The following is a 21158-nucleotide window of genomic DNA, read 5'->3' on the forward strand; positions in this document are numbered from 1 at the left end:
TGTCATTCTCAATGGAGAGAAGTCATCCGAAGTAAGAGTGATTTCAGGGGTGCCACAGGGTAGTGTCATAGGACCGTCACTATTCACAATGTATATAAATGACCTTGTGGATGACATCCGAAGTTCACTGAGGCTTTTTGCAGATGATGCTGTGGTGTATCGAGAGGTTGTAACAATGGAAAATTGTACTGAAATGCAGGAGGATCTGCAACGAATTGACGCATGGTGCAGGGAATGGCAATTGAATCTCAATGTAGACAAGTGTAATGTGCTGCGAATACATAGAAAGATAGATCCCTTATCATTTAGCTACAAAATAGCAGGTCAGCAACTGGAAGCAGTTAATTCCATAAATTATCTGGGAATACGCATTAGGAGTGATTTAAAATGGAATGATCATATAAAGTTGATCGTCGGTAAAGCAGATGCCAGACTGAGATTCGTTGGAAGAATCCTAAGGAAATGCAATCCAAAAACAAAGGAAGTAGGTTACAGTACGCTTGTTTGCCCACTGCTCGAATACTGCTTAGCAGTGTGGGATCCGTACCAGATAGGGTTGATAGAAGAGATAGAGAAGATCCAACGGAGAGCAGCGCGCTTCGTTACAGGATCATTTAGTAATCGCGAAAGCTTTACGGAGATGATAGATAAACTCCAGTGGAAGACTCTGCGGGAGAGATGCTCAGTATTTCGGTACGGGCTTTTGTTAAAGTTTCGAGAACATACCCTCACCGAAGAGTCAAGCAGTATATTGCTCCCTCCTACGTATATCTCGAGAAGAGACCATGATGATAAAATCAGAGAGATTAGAGCCCACACAGAGGCATACCGACAATCCTTATTTCCACAAACAATACGAGACTGGAATAGAAGGGAGAACCGATACAGGTACTCAGGGTACCCTCCGCCACACACCGTCAGGTGGCTTGCGGAGTATGGATGTAGATGTAGATGTAGATGTAGATGGAACAGGAGCGGCACCACAGGGCATTTTAATTTCCATTGCCTATACTTTTACGAATAAATTCATAAAACTTTGTCAGCATGACCAGGAAGGATTCAGGATTCACACTCATAGCAGTGGAAGTGCAAGAACATAGCAAAATAAATTTATTTTACATATGAAATTTATTTTTTCACTTGCTATTGGCTGCATTTGTTGCTATAGGTACATTTTTCTTCATAAGTAAAAGAGTTTCTTCGATGAATTTTGTGCAGCATACAAACCGTACTTACCGGTGTGTGAAACTCTAGAATCTTCCAAATCTACTAAAAACTGTGGTATAAACTGAGACAATTAACTAAAAAAATTGAGTTTTTTCTAAACATTAAGTTTAAAATGTAACAGCTCATTCATCTTTTCATAAATTAAATAAATTCTAGAGTTTCATACACCTGTAAGTACGGTTTGTACGCTGTGCAAAATTCATCGAAGAATCTCTCTCACTTATGAAGGAAAGTGTCCCTATAGCAACAAATGTAGCCAATGTTAAGTGAAAAAATGATGAAATTTTGCATGTAAAAAAAATTATTTTGTTATGTTTTTGAACTTCCACTGCTACGAGTGTGAATCCTGAATCCTTCCCGGCCTTGCTGACAAAGTTTTATGAATTTATTTGTAAACGTATAGACAGTGGAAATTAAAATGTCCTGTGGCGCCTCTCCTACTCGAAGTCGGTCCATTTGACATCCCACCCCCCTTAAGTGTCAAGGCCGTTACAGCATGAGGAATGTCTTCTACTCAGGAGATTCAAAACAGTAAAACAAGTACACTAAAAATGTAATGGACATCCATTCAACCAACAATAATGAAACACACTGAGAGAAATAATGTGGTTACCAGGGAGGTGAATGCATGTGCCAGGGGCCATCCCTCCCACAACCATCCCATCCCACTATTCATCAGAGTGCAACCTCTAAAACTAAAATAGGATGTGGCAGGAAGGACGGCAAACCCATTCTAAAAGCAATAAGAACACAATAAAAGAGGGACGACTGAGGCAGATGGCAAAGCAGGTAGGGTTCGGGGTCCCACAGACGCAGCAAGAGGCAGGAGATATCCCAATCCCGATCGCCCTGCCCCGGAAACACTTTAAAACAGGGCTTCCCAACATATGGTACACGGACCCCTTAAGGGTCCGCCGGCTCTTTCTAGGGGGTCCGCAACCACCTTTGACCAAATCGTGCAAAATAATGAGTAAAATTATTGAATAAAAATGTGAAAATCAATATCATCACTTTTTTTTTTTTTTTCGTGTGTAAAATGTGTGTACTTTTACTTCAGGTCGTATTCCCAAGCAGCGTTTGTGGTTCCTAAGTGAGAACGCATACACAGTTTAGTGCCGGCGAATGCGGCTTCTCTGATCGACTGTTTCCTAACAGTACGAGGGTCGTTTGTGCGCCGGCTCACGGCGCTGAAACCTTTTACGCATGCGCGGAGCGAGCTTTGTCGACCAATCGCAGCGCTCACTGGCACGTATGCGGCTCCAGGCATCGTTAAATGTTAAACTTGCTTTGTCAGTGCACTACCTATTTCATAAGTCGATTTTTGACCAGTTTATTACTTCTAACATGGATCCGTGGCTGAAGTCAGGATCATTGAAGAAGGGTGCGGTTTCTCCATTGCCTTCACAAGGGAAGTTTCCAGTTGAAATGAATGAGCAGGGAGGACGACCACAAAGGAAGAACAGTCACATGAAGTTCCAAAGACTATTGATACTTCGGGTTGGGGGGGGGGGGAGGGGGGGGGGTCACTGGGAATATGGCACTTGCATTAAGAAGCTTTCAGTTCCCATGGGTTTTGCTCAGAAATTTAAAGTTATTGTGCTCTCGATTGACTAGGGGTCCGCCAAGGATTTTCGACTGTAGAAGGGGTCCGCCAGCTGAAAAGGTTGGGAAGCGCTGCTTTAAAACATTGTATCTGAGGATAGAGTGACAACCGTTTCAACCGCCTGCAAGTCATCCTCCACCATTAGAATCAAAGAATTAGGAAGACCGTGCTTAGTGTGGGGAGCAAGAAGAGGGGGGTAAAGGCTCTATTAACAACAACAACGTGGGAGTGGCACGCTACATAAAATAAAATTTCAAGTTAAAATAGTTTGACCAATGAGGAGGGGTGCATAGGACAGTAGACATCTTCCGGGAAGAACGGAAGGAGGAGTGCCGTGTAACTGTAGTCTCTTTGGCAATGCGATTTTATTAGAGCCCACCAAATGTTGTTCCATCTCTGAGCCGTGCACGCAAATCCACACCTAGAATCATCGAAGCGGATGATGGGCAAGTATTCGCTTCTCTAGCTCAATGGTCAGCCAATCTATTACCAGGAATACGCACATGACTTGGAACCCAGAGAGACACAAAGGAGCAGGCAGTACAATTAAGTTAGAGAGAAGGTCACAAAAAGCAATTAGCACAGGGTGACAAGAGTAACATTGGTCAACAGCCTGGAGGCTAATCATCGAGTCACTACAAACTGAAACACAGTCAGTGCAGATCTGCTTAACAAAATGTAGAGCCCTGTTAAGGTGTACAGCGAGAACAACCCAAAACAACTGCAGACGGCAACGTTGTCGCCTGCAGGGGATGCATTGCGGAATGCAGCAACAGGCAAACAATGCGATCACTTGTAAGAACTACGTCTGGCAAAATGTCTGGTAACTCCACCACGGTTATTACGCTGTTACTGGAAGGGGAAGATGGTGCGTTTCAGTATAACATACCAGGAAGAGATGAATGCTGCATTTATATGAAGTAGGTCAGCAGAAGAAACTTACACAGTGTCCATTCAAAAACATGTATTAAGTGATGAGCACATATTCAGGAGCTATTGTTGTTTACATAAAAGACAGTTTAATATCATGCACAGTATTATTAAAGATAAAATGAAACCACAGTGCCTAAGAAATACAATAAGAAACAGTATTAACTTTTTTTATAACTTTGCTGATATGGGGGAAAATACATCTATGTCATCATCTTTGTTTTCTGTAAAAGTTTTTAGCAAATTTTGCTTGCTTTCTTTCCACATTTTTAATCTTATATCGTCATTACTACCAACTTTACTGTGTTTTCTTTTTTGTACTGGTACACTATGTTCTTCATTTGTTAACTCAGATCTTTCGTCACTAATTCCTATTGTATTTGTTTGACCTCTGGTAACTGTCTCTTAGGACTTCTGCTCCTTCTTACAGTCATCATCTTTAAATGCTGATTATATTATGTAGTTATATGTTTCCACTTGTTTCAGGTCCTTGGCTGTAGGTGAAAGCTACCAGTCTGTGTCACTTGCGTATCATATGTCACCATCCCACACATCAAGAAATGTGAAATATGGAATGAAGGTTTAAAGAATAAGACTGCTGCCTGTGTTGATGCCATGTCCTCTCAAATCAGATTTCACACATATTAAACAAGAAATTGGCCATAAATAGAAAATACCTTGTTATGTTGGTGGTATAGATGGAAAACATTTACATTTTTGCATGCAAGCACCAGAGAAGAGTGGATCACTGCCACCCCCCACCTAAGATTTCTTTTCAATTGTTTTTTTGTCAACTGTGCAGAATATTTCAAAAATCAGTTTCGGGGGAGAAAACAGCAACAAAGAAGTTTATTATCTGTACTCTTAGTAACTGTATCACGAGAAAAACGGAACGTAAAGAGTCACTAAAATTTGGCAATGTTCCTTTCTTCTGCACAAACCCATTAAGGGAAATTTTATGTACCCCAAACTATACATCCATTTCATTTATTACATGTTAATTGCACCGGGGGCAACTACAAGGCTGATGTTTGAAATAAGTACCATTTTGAAATAAAATTACAATAATTTGATTTTTTTTAGCAATTGTATTGTTACACCGAAGCCTGAAGTTTAATCTACTTTCCTACACAACTCCCACAAACATAAAGGCACATAATGTACCATACACCCACCTTCTGAATGCCACCCTTATAGAAATCTGTCACTTTATTTCGACAACCACTGCAACATAATTGTTTTGACATCTTCGTTGCTGTCGTGGCACTGACCACCCAGATGCTTCTGCAAATGCAGGAACACTTGGTAGTCACTGGGAGCTAAATTGGGGCTGTATAGAAGGTGGTCAGATTGTTCCCATCCAAATGATGCAACAGCTCTCAAGTTCGATTGGGTGTGTGTGGAGGGCACAGTCGTAAAGCAAAAAGATCCACTTACTAAGTCAGCACGCCACACATTTAGTTTTGGATTGTGCGGCACATTTTTTTAAGGTCCCTGTTCCTCATTCTGCACATTCATATGACAATCTTTAAAATCTGTCGCCCATTTCCGTACCATCCCATTGCTCATAATAATGTTTTCTCCGTACACTTCACTGGTCTGATGATGAGTTTCAACTGTTTTCACATCTTTAGCACTAAGAACACAAACCACACGTATTTATAGTCGAGGAGGCATTTCAAACATAAACCAACAGAGCAGCACGCCAACACAGCATGCATGCACCGAATGCGGACTTCACTGCAGCGGCAGAATTTCAAAACTTTACTTACTTTCAAAACAAGCCTCATAAATCTACAGCAAGATACAGGGCTATTCAAAACAAAGGAACAGATTTCAAACATTTATTGCTTCCAAACAACAAGAGACAGAAACTCTTTTTCTGGGGAACAGCAGACATATCACACTGAAATTTACATAATATACTAACGTCTATAGTCTCTTGGATGTGTAAGACACACAAGCCTCTAAGTCAATGAAATGAAAATTATATGACTGTCCGTCTGACCATCTGTTAAACCCTTTTTTTTCCTCAGGAAAGGGTACACGTATGAGGTTAAAATTTTGTGCCACATATGAAGGACTATGCAATCTTGGCGGCATAATAAACATTAGCTTTTAAGTCAATGCAGACAAAAGATGCAGCCATTTGGGTCATATGTTTTGCTGCTCACAGACCCACTAATCAAAACCTATTGGTTACTGCCCACCGACCTACAGTCATAAAATTTGGAAGAAGCAAGTTTCACAGTACAAGGGGGCAAAAAAGATTGTTAATTTGCAATGTTGTCTGGCTTCAAACTGAAAAATAAAACATTCTCGGGCGATTTGAAGTGCCTGGGACTGATATGTTGCCACCATAAAAAATCATCGAGATTCTCAATTCCTAGGGAGGGAAGGGGGGGAGGGGGGGGGCATAAACTACCTATAAACATACTCATAATCAAGTTTCTGTGGAAGACTCAGAGTGTGAGATGTACTTGCTCCTGGCCAATTTCTAAAAATGACAATATTTTACAGCTTATCTGTTACTAAATGTATAATTCACAATCACATTTTTAGCTATCGTGCCATTTTTGACTAACAGTGTCAACAACATAAATTGCTAAAGGTCCAATTCAACTTTATGAATATGTTCTGTTGATTTTTTTTTTTTTTTTAGTGCCAAATTATATTTTAAAAGTTACACTCCAACTTACCTCATTATGAACACAGTTGAGAGAGGACAGCATCAGATATGAATTAACACACTTCGTAATGAAGCAGGATGTGTCATAACTTCTAAAAAATAATTTGGCTTTAACAAACTTTAGAGAATGGTGCAACAATCAAAACTATGAAAAATATGTTGTCATTCTTTAAGAAATACTGAGAAACACTTCCTCTGCACATAAGTAGCAAATCTGTCAGCTACCAAAACAATAAAGTCAAAAGCTTCAACAACTACACCCCTAAGGAACAACTTGTAACACTTTTGAAGTTAGAAAATTATGGTTTGAGAGTACACACAACAATTTGGAGGGGAAATTTGCAACAGAGGAAATACTGTGTAACAGCCAGTTTTGCAGTACCATTATTGAAAGATAGCGGCAGAGAATTTCTCAAATAAAGAATCAACACCTAGTAAAAGCAAATCTTCTTGCTGTATGTCCACATTAGCTTTCACGTCGTCAGAGAACAGCTTTGGCCATGCATCCTCACTGTGTGTGTGTGTGTGTGTGTGTGTGTGTGAGCGTGCATAACAATTACACAAAATATTTAAGCACTCATATCTCACCTCTTTAAGATGAGGAATAGCAGACACTCTGAATCCATCACTTGGTGGCGAATCCGCGGCACCCTGTAACAGTGAACATTTCACTTATATGTAGAAGTGTATTCTCAATCGAAATCAAAATTAAAATCAACTAAATAAATGTAAAATTATGATGTCATTCCTTAGCTGCTTCTATATTATTATTATTATTATTATTATTATTATTACACAATGGAAAATCCAGGACGGAATGTAACATTATGAGCAGGAAAGTTGCCACTCACCATATAGCGGAGGTTCTGAGTCGCAGATAGACACAACAAAAAGACTCTCACAATTAAAGCTTGCGACCATTGGCTTTCATCAACAAAACACACACACACACACACACACACACACAACTGCAGTCTCAGGCAACTGAAACCACACTGTCACCCAGTCCCTCCCCTGTTCCCATTTCAGCACTACACAGCCGCCAATTCCATCACCACAACCAGTCTTTTTATTTCACTCCTTTTCTGTTACTACCCCTCACCCTCCCTCCCCACCTCTCCCCAGCCCTCCATCTAATTTGCAGCACCTAACACTCTGCCATCCCCAGCATACTATCAGCCCCCTCCCCACGCCAGCCTCCTCCTTACCCCCACCCTGCCACCATTCCCATCGTGCTCCGGTGCTGCTGCTCGCAGTGTTGTTTCAGCTGCCTGAGACTGCAGTCGTGTGTGTGAGTTGCGTTTGCACGAATGTGTGTGATTGCATATGTGTGTCTATTGTTGACAAAGGCCAAAGGTCACAAGTTTATACTATTATTAGTATTATCACCACCACCACCAAAGTGGTCCATCTATACGACTAAATAAAAGGCTGTTTGCTTTAATACATTTCACTTCCCTTTATTAATGAGTTATCATCAGTGGCCGGTAATCCGTGATTGTTGAATGTATACATAAATTCACTGTATAACATTTCCAAATACACACCATCCAGTCACATTTATGTGACCACCTGCAGAAAGTCTGAATAACGTGAAGGAAGAGAGTCAATGAGGTTCCGGAAGGTACCGACAGGAATTCGAAGCCACACCGAATCCTGTGGTGGGGCCACCCGCAATAGCTTTCTCGGTGAGGACCCACCGCACAGACAGCTCAATTGAGACGGTCCCACAGGTTCTCAACTGGGTTTAAATCCAATGAATTTGACGGCCAGTAAAGTGCAGTAAACTCGTTCCGGTGTCCTTTGAACCACACACGTACTATCGAGCTTTGTGACACGTCGCACTGTCCTGTCGCTAGATGCCAATGAGCCGAGCAAAAACAAACTGCGTGCGGGGGCGGAGATTGTCTCCGAGGATAGGTGCGTACTCGTGTCGATTCACTATGCCTTCCAGAATGCCTAGATCGAGCAGAGAATCCCACGAAAACATACACTCTTTTCTGGTTGCAGAATGTTTCCTTCCAGACATTTCACACTGTACTCACCAACAACCATCTGTCCAACTGAGCATAAAATGCGGTTTACACAGAGAGGCCATTTGTCGCCACTCGGTGGATGTCCCGTAGTGATAACAGTGTGCAAATTCCAGCATTCATCACCGATGATGGACAGCTGGCAAGGGTGCACAAACCGGGTGTCTGCGGCAGAGGCCCGTACACACACACACACACACACACACACACACACACACACACACAAAAGAAAGAAAAAAAGAAAAGAAAAGAAATAAGAAGAAAAAAAAAGGAGAAAGAGTTCACAAAATGTCCGACAGATGGCACTGGACAGTAAAACGTCAGTGACTGCGTGTGACAGTCATGTATAAAAGGAGCTGTAATGAGAGAGAGAATCAGATGCCCCAGCAGTTGCAGCATGTTGATGTTACCTGAAAAGGCGCTTTTAGTGAAGGTGTATTATTAGAATGGGGAATGTGCTAGTTCAGCGTTACGATCCTATCGCCATAGGAAGGGGATTCGAACAGGTAAAGGTCCGTTGACAAATGGAGCTGTGGCGAGAATGATTTCAAACTTCGATAGTCCCCGTAGTGGCCGACCGAGCACAAGGCGTAATGCTGCTGAGACAGTTCAGAAAGAAATGGAGACTGTAGCGGATTCGTCTATGCACGGGGAAGTCAGTGCTCGTGCAGTCACACGTCACACCAGCATTCCGTACACTACTGTTTGGTTGGCACTGAGGCCTACCCTCCGATGCTATCCGTACAAAATCAATCGGCATCATGAATTGTTACCTGTCGATTTAGTGAAGCGGAGGGCATTTGCGGTGTGGGCATTTCAAAAGATGGCGGAAGATGACGATTGGTTGAGTAACGTGTTGTGGACCGACAAAGCTCATTTCACTCTCCGAGGGTCTTTCAATGCCCACAACTGCAGAATTTGGGCTACCGAAAATCCTAGAACGGTCGTGGAAACTCCACTGCACGACGAGAAAGTCACGGTATGGATTGGATTTACCACATCTACCGTTATCGGGCCTTTTTTCTTCGAGGAAATGCGTGATTCTGGTTTTGTAACTGCTACCGTGATGGGTGAGAGGTTCGCCAATATGTTACAGAATCGCATTATCCCCAGCCTGGCTGATAAACACCTGCTGGAACATACGATGTTTATGCAGGATGGCGCTCCACCCCATATTGCTGGACGCGGAAAGATCTCTTGCACGCAACGTTTGGTGACGATCGTGTGCTCAGCCGCCACTTTCGTCACACTTGGCCTCCCAGGTCCCCAGACCTCAGTCCATGCGATTATTGGCTTTGTGGTTACCTGAAGTCGCAAGTGTATCATGATCAACTGACATCTCTAGGGATGCTGAAAGACAACATCCGACACCAATGCCTCACTGTAACTCCAGACATGCTTTACAGTGCTGTTCACAACATTATTTCTCGACTACAGCTATTGTTGAGGAATGATGGTGGACATATTGAGCATTTCCTGTAAAGAACATCATGTTTGCTTTGTGTTACTTTGTTATGCTAATTATTGCTATCCTGATCAGATGAAGCACCATCTGTCGGACATTTTTTTAACTTTTGTATTTTTTTTTTTTTTTTTTTTTTTTTTTTTTTTTTTTTTTTTTTTTTTTTTTTTTTTTTGTTCTAATAAAACCCCGTGTCATTCCAAGCATGTGTGTCAATTTGTATCTCTGTATCTACATTATTCCGTGATTTATTCAGTTTTAAAATTTATACTGACTTTTTGATCACCTGGTACATTGAGCAGTCACTGCCTGTAGCCCCTCTCTTCATCTGGGTGGTCAGTTGCTCAACAGTTGCACATCTATTCCCCCGTACATATCTCCATAGCTGATGTTCACCCCGTCATCTCTGGCCTGTGGTGGACCACAGTTGTCTCACGTATGGTTTTAGATTATATGCATACGACACCCAATGAGTATTACAGGCCTCTGACAACATCTCATAAATAAATGAAAGTGAAATGTGTATGACATAAAAAGAAATAGCTTTCTGTTTAGTTGCTCAGACAGATCACATCTCCATGAAGATAGTAATAAAATGTAAAAATGTCTCATATGTCTAATTACTGTCTACTGTTTTTCCACAATAACTGATTTAATCTATATTATTAAATGCTATCCTAGAACCCAATACCAGTTGCAGCGTAGGGGCAACAAAAATTTGATTTTCGATATTTTGTGTAGTTACTGACCAAGTTTAAAATGCTGTCTCAATATACTCATTATGAGGTATAATTTTATATTCAATGTTTAACACAATAAGACAAGTATCTGAGTTACATACTGCATGTTTGTCTTTGGGGTAGCATAACTAACAGAGCAATAATACACAGACTTATTCATCTAGTATTTGAGAGTGAGACCACTTAACAACTTTCACACAATTTCAAACCTTTACTAAATGTTTTTCTCAGCACAGAAAATGAAGGAAGGAAAAAAGTTTATCGCTTACTACATTTTTGGTCTTCCTGCAGAAAAACTTTAGCATCAGGTATTACATTTTAATGCAGTACTTCTTTAGTACTAGCTTGATTCACAACGCAGTCCACAGAAAGCATCCACATATATCACTGAATGTAACTGCACAGACAGCATCCACATATATCACTGAATGTAATTGCAAAGACAGCATCCACATACCAGGTGTACCGGTATGAAATGAGCATTTTTTCATGAAAATGAAACACTAATTTTGAATTGAAAAGTAAAAACATTTTATTCAAAGTACTGACCATTACTTTCTATACATTTGGACCACCTTTCTGGCAATTTGTGGACACCACACCAATAGAAATGTTCGTCTTTTGAAGCAAACTGATCAGTCACCCAATTTTCGACTTCTTCGTAGGAATCTAAGTGTTCCTCAGCCAATGTGTGTCCCATTGATGAAAACAAATGGTAGTCAGAAGAGGCCAAGCCTGGTGAATACAGCGGGTGGGGAAGCAGCTCCCAGCCAAGTGTTTAGATTGTATCCTGAACCAGTTTTGCTTTGGGTGCAGGTGCATTGTCGTGTGAAAAAAATTACTTTGCCATGTCTTCTGGCCCATTCTGGTCTTTTTTCGATCAATGCATAGTTCAAACTGTTGCTGTAGCGATTAGTATTCACAGTTTCACCGGGTTTTAGAAGCTCATGATACACCACACCTTTCTGATCCCACAAAACACAGAGCACTGTCTTCTTGCCGAATCGATCTGGTTTTGCAGTCGATGTTGATGGTTGTCCTGGATTAACCCACAATTTTTCCCATTTAGGATTCTTAAAATAAATCCATTTTTCATCGCCAGTAACAATTCGATGCAAAACTGATTTTCTTTCATGTCTTTTAAGCAAAATTTGACAAATGGTTTTTCGGTTTTCATCTGTCTTTCAGTCAATTCGTGTGGCACCCATTTTCCACACTTTTGGAGCTTTCCCATAGCTTTCAAACGGTCAGAAATTGTTTGTTGTGCAACATTTAGCATTGCTGCCATTTGCTTCTGACTCAGAGTATCATCTTCATCCAATATTGCTTGCAATTCGGCATCTTCGAACTTTTTTGGTGGTCTTCCATGTTCTTCATTTCGTACATCAAAATCAATATTTCTGAACCATTGAAACCACCTTTTGCATGTTGCTTCTGATAGAGCACAATCACCATATGCCTCGACAAGCATTTGATGCGACTCTGCAGCACTTTTTTTCAAATCAAAACAAAAAATTGATGCTTCCCGCAAATCATCACTTTCTGATACAAAATTCGACATTGTTAACACGATGAAAACATATGATGTTGTTTGTTCCATGACTTGATGTATACTAAATATCTTTGACAGATGTCATACCAACAACACAAAAAAAAAATTAAGGCTCCACAACAAATTTTCCCTATCGACACATTTCTATCTTAACACTCATTTCATACCAGTACACTTGGTATATCACTGAATGTAATTGCACAGTTATATCATTACACAACAATAGTTTAGAAATATGATGTGATATACATTGAGATGCCTATAAAACTAACTTTTGCTTCAAATGCAATGCAAACTGCATTGTTTATATTCATCTAACGTTTCAGAATGAGAGCTCCTAGCAACTTACAACAAACTTTAAGCATCTTTTTAAACTTTTTCTGACCTTTCTCTCACTTATGTGCTTAAAGCGAAATATTTAATATACACTACTGGCCATTAAAATTGCTACACCAAGAAGAAATGCAGATGATAAACGGGTATTCATTCAACAAATATATTGTACTAGAACTGACAAGTGATTACATTTTCGCGCAATTTTGGGTGCATAGATCCTGAGAAATCAGTACCCAGAACAACCACCTCAGCCTGTAGTAACGGCCTTGATACACCTGAGCACTGAGTCAAACAGAGCTTGGATGGCATGTACAAGTACAGCTGCCCATGCAGCTTCGACACGATACCACAGTTCATCAAGAGTAGTGACTGGCGTATTCTGACGAGCCAGTTGCTCGGCCACAACTGACCAGACATTTTCAATTAGTGAGAGATCTGGAGAATGTGCTGGCCAGGGCAGCAGTCAAACATTTTCTGTATCCAAAAAGGTCCGTACAGGACCTGCAACATCCGGTCGTGCATTATCCTGCTGAAATGTAGGGTTTCACAGGGATCAAATTAAGGGTAGATTCACGGGTCGTAACACATCTGAAATGTAACATCCACTGCTCAAAGTGCCATCAATGCGAACAAGAGGTGATTGAGACGTGTAACCAGTGGAACCCCATACCATCACGCTGGGTGATATGCCAGTATGGCGATGACAAATACACGCTTCCAATGTGCGTTCACTGCGATATCGCCTAACACGGTTGCGGCCATTATGATGTTGCAAACAGAACCTGGATTCATCTGAAAAAATGACGTTTTGCCATTCATGCACCCAGGTTCGTCGTCGAGTACACCATTGCAGGCGCTCCTGTCTGTGATGCAGCGTCAAGGGTAACCGCAGCCAGGGTCTACGAGCTGATAGTCCGTGCTGCTGAAAATGTCGTCGAACTGTTCATGCAGATGGTTGTTGTCTTGCAAACGTCCCCATCTGTTGACTCAGGGATCGAGACTTGCAATGCGGATAAGATGCCTGTCAAGTCGACTGATAGTGATACGAGGCCGTTGGGATCCAGCACGGCGTTCCTTATTACCCTCCTGAACCCACTGATTCCATATTCTGCCAACAGTCATTGGATCTTGACCGACGCGAGTAGCAATGTCACGATACGATAAACTGCAATCACGATAGGCTAAAATCCGAACTTTATCAAAGTCGGAAACGTGATGGTACGCACTTCTCCTCCTTACACGAGGCATCACAACAACATTTCACCAGGCAACGCCGGTCAACTGCTGTTTGTGTATGTGAAATCGGTTGGAAACTTTCCTCATGTCAGCACTTTCTGTCGCCACCGGTGTCAACCTTGTGTGAATGCTCTGAAAAGTTAATCATCTGCATATCACAGTATCTTCTTCCTGTCTGTTAAATTTCGCATCTGTAGCAAGTCATCTTCGTGGTGTAGCAATTTTAATGGCCAGTAGTGTATTAATTCATGTGAGCATTAATCTAACATTTGAAGTGGTTTTACAATTGGAAGATCGAACTCTTAAAGACTCTGTGGTTTACTGGTTATTACCAAACATCTTCAAATTTGTTAAAAATAAATAAAAGGCAAGTTAAGTGTAGTCACACCTAACTTAAAACATATGAATGACCCCCCCCCCCCTCCCCCTCACACACACACACACACACACACACACACACACACACACACACACGCTATTAAGTAAAATGATGTACATTATATAAATAGTGGCTGCAGAGAAAATAGTCAATTCATAGGTCATGAACAGTACTACAGTACTGATAAAGAACAAAGCTATACAAAATTGAATTGCAGGATTTATAAAGCAGCACAAATTAACTTGGCCCTTTTGCTGTGGATGATGCGAGTGCAAACATGCAATACCCACCTACGTTACACTATTTGGCTGGAAGTGAAAGGATGGGGAGGGGGGAGGGGGAGGTTGAAAATGTGCAAGGGAAACGAGTCCTGCCACTTCCTCACATGCTGGGTGGTACACTGGAATCAACATTGTGTACACATGTCTGGTACAATGCTTGAGGGTGTTAGCTAATGTTGGCAATGGACAGGAACTATCTGTACCAGCCAGGAGTCATCTGACTTCCTACCATTCCTTTGATCCCAGACAAGGGCCAGGTTACACATTCTGTATCAAACACATTACACTAAGATGAAAAAAGTCATTGGATACCTGCTAATATTGTGTCGGACCTCCTTTTGCCACCATTGTGCTGCAACTTCTGTGATGATTTTTATCCTCCACACCTCCTTCAAGCACTAAATTGGTTATCTCTTGACGCCTTAGAATGTGTCCTACCAACCGATCCCTTCTTTTACTCGAGTTGTGCCACAAATTTCTTTTCTCCCCAATTCTATTCAGTATTTCCTCTTTAGTTATGTGATCTACCCATCTAGTCTTCAGCAGTCTTTTGTAACAACACATTTCAAAAGCTTCTATTCCCTTTTTGTCTAAACTGTTTATCGTACACATTTTATTTCCACGCATGGCTAGACTGTACAAATACTTCCAGAAAAGATGTCCTCTTCACTTAAATCTATACTCGACGTTAACGAATTTCTCTTCTTCAGAAATGCTGTTCTTGCCATTGCCATTCTACATTTATATCCTCTCTACTTTGACCATCATCAGTTATTTTGCTGCCCAAATAGCAGAACTCATGTACTACTTTCAGTGTCTGATTTACTAACTTAATTCCCTCAGCATCACCTGACTTAATCCAACTACATTCGATTACCACTGTCTTGCTTTTATTGATGTTCATCTAATATCTTCCCTTTGAGATGCTGTCCATTCTGTTCAACTGCTCTTCCAAGACTTTTGCTTTCTCTGACAGAATTACAATTTATTTATTTATTCCATGTGATCTGATGGTACACAGTGTGTTGCAGATGTCGGAAAATATCATTTAACATTGTTAACATATATTAACGTAGGCCTATAGTATCCTAATGTATTATACTGCTCAATTGTTTTCAATTTAACACAAACAGCAAGATTACTGTTCTAAGAATTCATTTACAGAGTAAAAACAGTGACACAACAAATATGACTTCACGGCTTTGCTAAATTTTATGTTGTCTTCGATGGACTTAATACTAGTGGGAAGATTGTTGAACAGTTGGAGGGCCATGTGGAAAGCTCCCTTCTTACACAGTTGAGTGTTTGTACGTATAACATGCAGGTTTGCATTATTCCTGGTGTTGTGTTCATGTATTTTATTATTTTTTACGACTCTGGGGTCAGTTGGCACTATGTGGTTTCTGAAAAATTTTAGAGTCTCAAGAATGTAGAGGCAAGGCAGCGTAAGGATTTCCAACTTTCTGAAGATGGGTTTGCAGGAGTCTCTGGGTTTGCTCCCAGTAATAATCCTCATTGTTCTCTTCTGGATTCTGAATGTGCTCAGAGCAGTTGGAGAATGTCATCAGCAAACTTCAAGGTTTTTTATTTCTTCTCCCTGAACTTTAATTTCCATGGTGTCACCGCCAGACACCACACTTGCTAGGTGGTAGCTTTAAATCGGCCGCGGTCCATTAGTACATGTCGGACCCGCGTGTCGCCACTGTCAGTGATCGCAGACTGAGCGCCACCACACGGCAGGTCTCGAGAGACTTACTAGCACTCGCCCCAGTTGTACGGACGACTTAGCTAGCGATGCAACACTGACGAAACCTCGCTTATTTGCAGAGAAGATAGAATAGCCTTCAGCTAAGTTGATGGCTACGACCTAGCAAGGCGCCATTACAGTTTATATTTTTTATACCATACCGTCAAGAACGATGTATTCAAATGATGGATTAAAGTTAAGTATTCCAGCAGCTACGTACTTTTCTTTATAGCATTCATTACGTATCCTGTTTCAGACCTCACGCCAATCTGCGTGAGCGTAACGCGTGCCTTTCGGCTACTTCCGAGTGGCGTGGCTGTCTTACTACGCCACAACAATTTCTACTCCAATTTTTTCTTTCACAATATTCCTCAGATCTGAAGGAAGAAATACTTGAAGCCACCATGTCAGAATACAAATCTTCATACAATAAATTATTCTCTCTTCCATGCAGTGCATTAATGATTCCATACTTCTTAAACTATTTAATCATTGTTTCAGTTATAAAAAGAGTCCCACAAAGTTTTCACCCACTGACAGCTTGAGAAATGCCAGGTCTCTTCCCACTTTCAATTTCAAAATTTGTAGATTGTATCTGTCTGTTCCACTTCTCCTCCCTTAGTGTTGATACATACATCTAGTGGTTTAAGTAAACTAGTTATCTCTACTGGAATTACAGCTAACTGAGTCTCCAATTCATCCAAAAGTTCACACTTTCCTCTTTTCTTTGCATTAATGACAATTTGATAAAATTCAACAATTTTTTCGTCACACGCAGCTGGCATCTTCTCTGATAGTTCTGTCTCGGCCCATATACATAGCCGGTGCCTCTTCATAAATCACGAACACGGTGATATCGATCCAAGGAAGTCATGAATCCCTTTATTGGTGGATATTGCTTTCACATAATGAATGATCATTATCACAGAAAAAATTCCCATTTGTCTGTTCTCTAAAATACAAGTATTGAGTTCTCCTTCAAGTTTTGGCTATTTCACAGTTCCACTTCCCAGATGATGTTTACTATGAGGTTGCTTTCTGGCTTTCCGGCAAGTTCTCATCATCTTGTTTAGTTGGAGGTGGCCCAGAATGCCTTTATTGCAGAACTGTTTCCACACTCTTCACCATTATGCAGTCAATTATAGCTTAATTTCAATAGTATAGCAACACCATTTCTCAGCCACAGCTTGCAAATAAAACCACAACACAGGTATGACACAAGTGGCTCTCCAAACCACACACAACAATAACTGAAGTTTCAAAGAACAATACAAAAGCAGTTAACAACACCACATGTGCACCCACTTAACTCTACACAATTAGAATGTTCAAAATTCACAAAGAATGTAACAATGAATTGTTTCAAGCTGAAACAGAAATTTTGAAGAAATAGAGCTTACTGGTACCAGCCTTAACTTGCAACTGGTGTATAAGACACATCCAGTTTTTGTGACTATTTTTGAAGGAAAAAATTACACCTCCCACAAGGGTTGGAACTTAAATAGTGGCAACTATTTATTCACAACTGATACAAAAGAGTTACATGTTTGCACCTGTTACTGTCCTTCAAAGTAGTCACCAGCATTGTGTAGAACTTGTTGCCAGCGATGTGGAAGGCATTAGCAGAGCCTGTTCTGTTGGTGCGAAAGGAGCGGTCTACTGCCTGTCAGATCTCTGGAACAGTTCTGAAGCGAATGCCACGAAGTGGTTCCTTCATCTTCGGAATCACATCGAAGTCACAAGGACTAAAGTCCAGGGAGTATAGTGGAGGGTACAGTACTTCCCAGACCCATTGACCAAACAGAGCAGCCACAGCTCGGGCTGTATGCGCCCGCACATTGTCATGTAAAATGATGGGTGGGTTGCGCATAAAGTGTCACCACTTCTTTCACAAAGCAAGTCGCAGACGATGCTCCAAAAACAAACAGTAATACTGTGCACTGGTGGTCTGCCGTGGAGGAACCTAATGCGTTAGGATAACACCATCACAATCGTACACGAGAATCACCGTAACTTTCACCATACTAGGGCTCTGACGCACTTTCAACTTTTGCGGCGGCCCATAGTGACGCCATTCGTTGGATTGGCGTTTCAGTTTTGGCTCGTACGATGTCGCCCACATCTCATCCAGTGTTACGATACGGCGTAGGAAAAACCTCTCCTTTGCACTCACAGCACTCTAAGTGCATCTGAGCAGCGTCGTAACGCATCTATACTGCATTTCCGTCAAGGCGTGCGGAACCCATTGTCATGCAATTTTTTGCATGCCCAGGCATTCCTTTAGGATGCGAAGCACAGTCGTATGCGCTAATCCAGTTTCACGGGTGAGCTCAAGAACCGTATGGCGGCAACAGCGTGCACTACTTTTTCAGAGACACTACGACGACTTGCCCGATGCACGTCTGCCACAGTTTGACGACCTTCGTTGACGGCTTTTACCTAATGTGCCACTGTTCTGTATGGCTATGCCAACTCCCCGAACTCCTCTTGAAGTTCTCAATGACAGTGTCGTACTGTACGACCTCTGGCATATTCAATCTCGATCCAACTACATTGTTTCTGTTTCGTAAACATAGTGACATCGTTACATTAGACCGCTCGCTCACAAGCGACTGTGTTTCCCTCGACTGTGCGCAAGCCGGTGATGTGGGATGGGCGAGTCCATTTGCTCAGAGGTAAGGTAGGTATGTCAACAACATGTGCTATCAGTGACAATAGTAGATTCCATTGCATATTGTCTCCATAGCAGTGTTGCCAGAAAACCCAGTGACTCAGAAAATGTTAGATACAGGCTCCCAGGTAGATGTTATTTTCCTTGACTTCTGGAAGGCATTCGATACAGTTCCGCACTGTCGCCTGATAAACAAAGTAAGAGCCTACGGAATATCAGACCAGCTGTGTGGCTGGATTGAAGAGTTTTTAGCAAACAGAACACAGCATGTTGTTCTCAATGGAAAGACGTCTACAGACGTTAAAGTAGCCTCTGGCGTGCCACAGGGGAATGTTATGGGACCATCGCTTTTCACAATATATATAAATGACCTAGTAGATAGTGTCGGAAGTTCCGTGCGGCTTTTCGCGGATGATGCTGCAGTATACAGAGAAGTTGTAGCATTAGAAAATTGTAGCGAAATGCAGGAAGATCTGCAGCGGATAGGCACTTGGTGCAGGGAGTGGCAACTGACCCTTAACACAGACAAATGTAATGTATTCCGAATACATAGAAACAAGGATCCTTTATTGTATGATTATATGATAGCTGAACAAACACTGGTAGCAGTTACTTCTGTAAAATAATTGGAAGTATGCGTGCGGAACAATTTAAAGTGGAATGATTGTATAAAATTAGTTGTCGGTAAGGCGGGTACCAGATTGAGATTCATTGGGAGAGTCCTTAGAAAATGTAGTCCATCAACAAAGGAGGTGGCTTACAAAACACTCGTTCCACCTATACTTGAGTACTGCTCGTCAGTGTGGGATCCGTACCAGGTCGGGTTGACGGAGGAGATAGAGAAGATCCAAAGAAGAGTGGGGCATTTAGTCACAGGGTTATTTGGTAAGCGTGATAGCGTTATGGAGATGTTTAGCAAACTCGAGTGGCAGACTCTGCAAGAGAGGTGCTCTACATCACGGTGTAGCTTGCTGTCGAGGTTTCGAGAGGGTGCGTTTCTGGATGAGGTATCAAATATATTGCTTCCCCCTACTTACACCTCCCGACGAGATCACAAATGTAAAATTAGAGAGATTTAAAATTAGACAGATTCGAGCACGCATGGAGGCTTACTGGCAGTCGTTCTTCCTGCAAGCCGTACGCGACTGGAACAGGAAAGGGAGGTAATGACCGTGGCACGTAAAGTGCCCTCCGCCACACACCATTGGGTGGCTTGCGGAGTATAAATCTAGATGTAAATGTAGATTTAAATTCCAAACTACATATGCTGGCAAATACAGTAAGTTGTGGCAGTAAAATGGTGTGAATGTGCCAGCTGGCTGTACAGAATCAGCACTGCATGGTAGGGCAACATGGGTAAGTGACAGAATAGCAGAATGGAGCTATCGTGTTTGTATGAAGCATTTACTAAACCTAGAATGAAGTTGCTGATTTCTTTGTGTGTCAAAGCGCACGGTTTGTGTCTGCGAGGAATGTCATATCACGTGCAGCCACGTGACAAGGGGGACGAACAGTGGTCATGAAAACATCCTGAATGACAGGAACCAGAGATGAGTGACATGCTTGGTCAACAACACTCAGTTTCTACACCAACAGGAATTGCTGCTGTCAGCAAACGCACTTCCTTTTCAACCAATTTCAAAGCCAACAATGTGAAGGCAACTGCACGCAGCGGACACACGAAGTTGGACACCTCGTAAAAAGCCATTGCTCACAGTGGCACAAAGTTACAAGATGCCGTGGTTCTAAAATCAAACTTTCCAATGTTTCGAGTGTTGATTTCCACGTAGTTTATTTGATGTGCTCTAATAGTTTGTTTATGATCATCATTTAAAACTTTTGTGTGCATCAAGAAATAAATTTGAGTGGAGAACATTTCTGGGCTCTAATCTTTTGCTATCTTAAATCGTCATTAGTGCCTAAGCAATGAAAAGATCAGCTTTGACATGTATTTGGCAATGAAGCCCCGTACAATGCAAACAATTTATCACTGGTACAGCAAATTCAAAATGAATAAGTTTTCTGCTTAGTTATAAATTTTATGCAGGACACCCTAGAACTACTGTTTCTAATGAAAATACTGCCACTGTTCAAGCAGTGCTTCAAGGAGACTGACTGACACGAATTAATTCGGGTGACATTCAGCACTGGTACGAATCAAATCCAAGACATTTTACATCAACAGTTACATGTGAGAAAACCTTGTTGTCGACAGTTTCCACTCCCAACGAACAAAGACGACACGCTGATACATGCAGAAACACTCTGGAAA

General features: G+C 41.5%; 1 protein-coding gene across 4 annotated transcripts in view; it reads right to left on the reverse strand.

The window, feature by feature from the left end:
* The window catches only part of LOC126427382 (uncharacterized), a 420537-nt gene that overhangs the window by 300552 nt on the left and 98827 nt on the right, over window positions 1–21158 (reverse strand). For all 4 annotated transcript variants that reach the window (XM_050089736.1, XM_050089734.1, XM_050089737.1 and 1 more), the window contains one exon: window positions 7038–7100. In XM_050089736.1, coding sequence (XP_049945693.1) covers window positions 7038–7100 — 63 coding nt within the window. The remainder of the gene's footprint in view (window positions 1–7037; window positions 7101–21158) is intronic.

This window comes from Schistocerca serialis, chromosome 11, assembly GCF_023864345.2.
Source record: "Schistocerca serialis cubense isolate TAMUIC-IGC-003099 chromosome 11, iqSchSeri2.2, whole genome shotgun sequence".
Classification (NCBI taxonomy): domain Eukaryota; kingdom Metazoa; phylum Arthropoda; class Insecta; order Orthoptera; family Acrididae; genus Schistocerca; species Schistocerca serialis.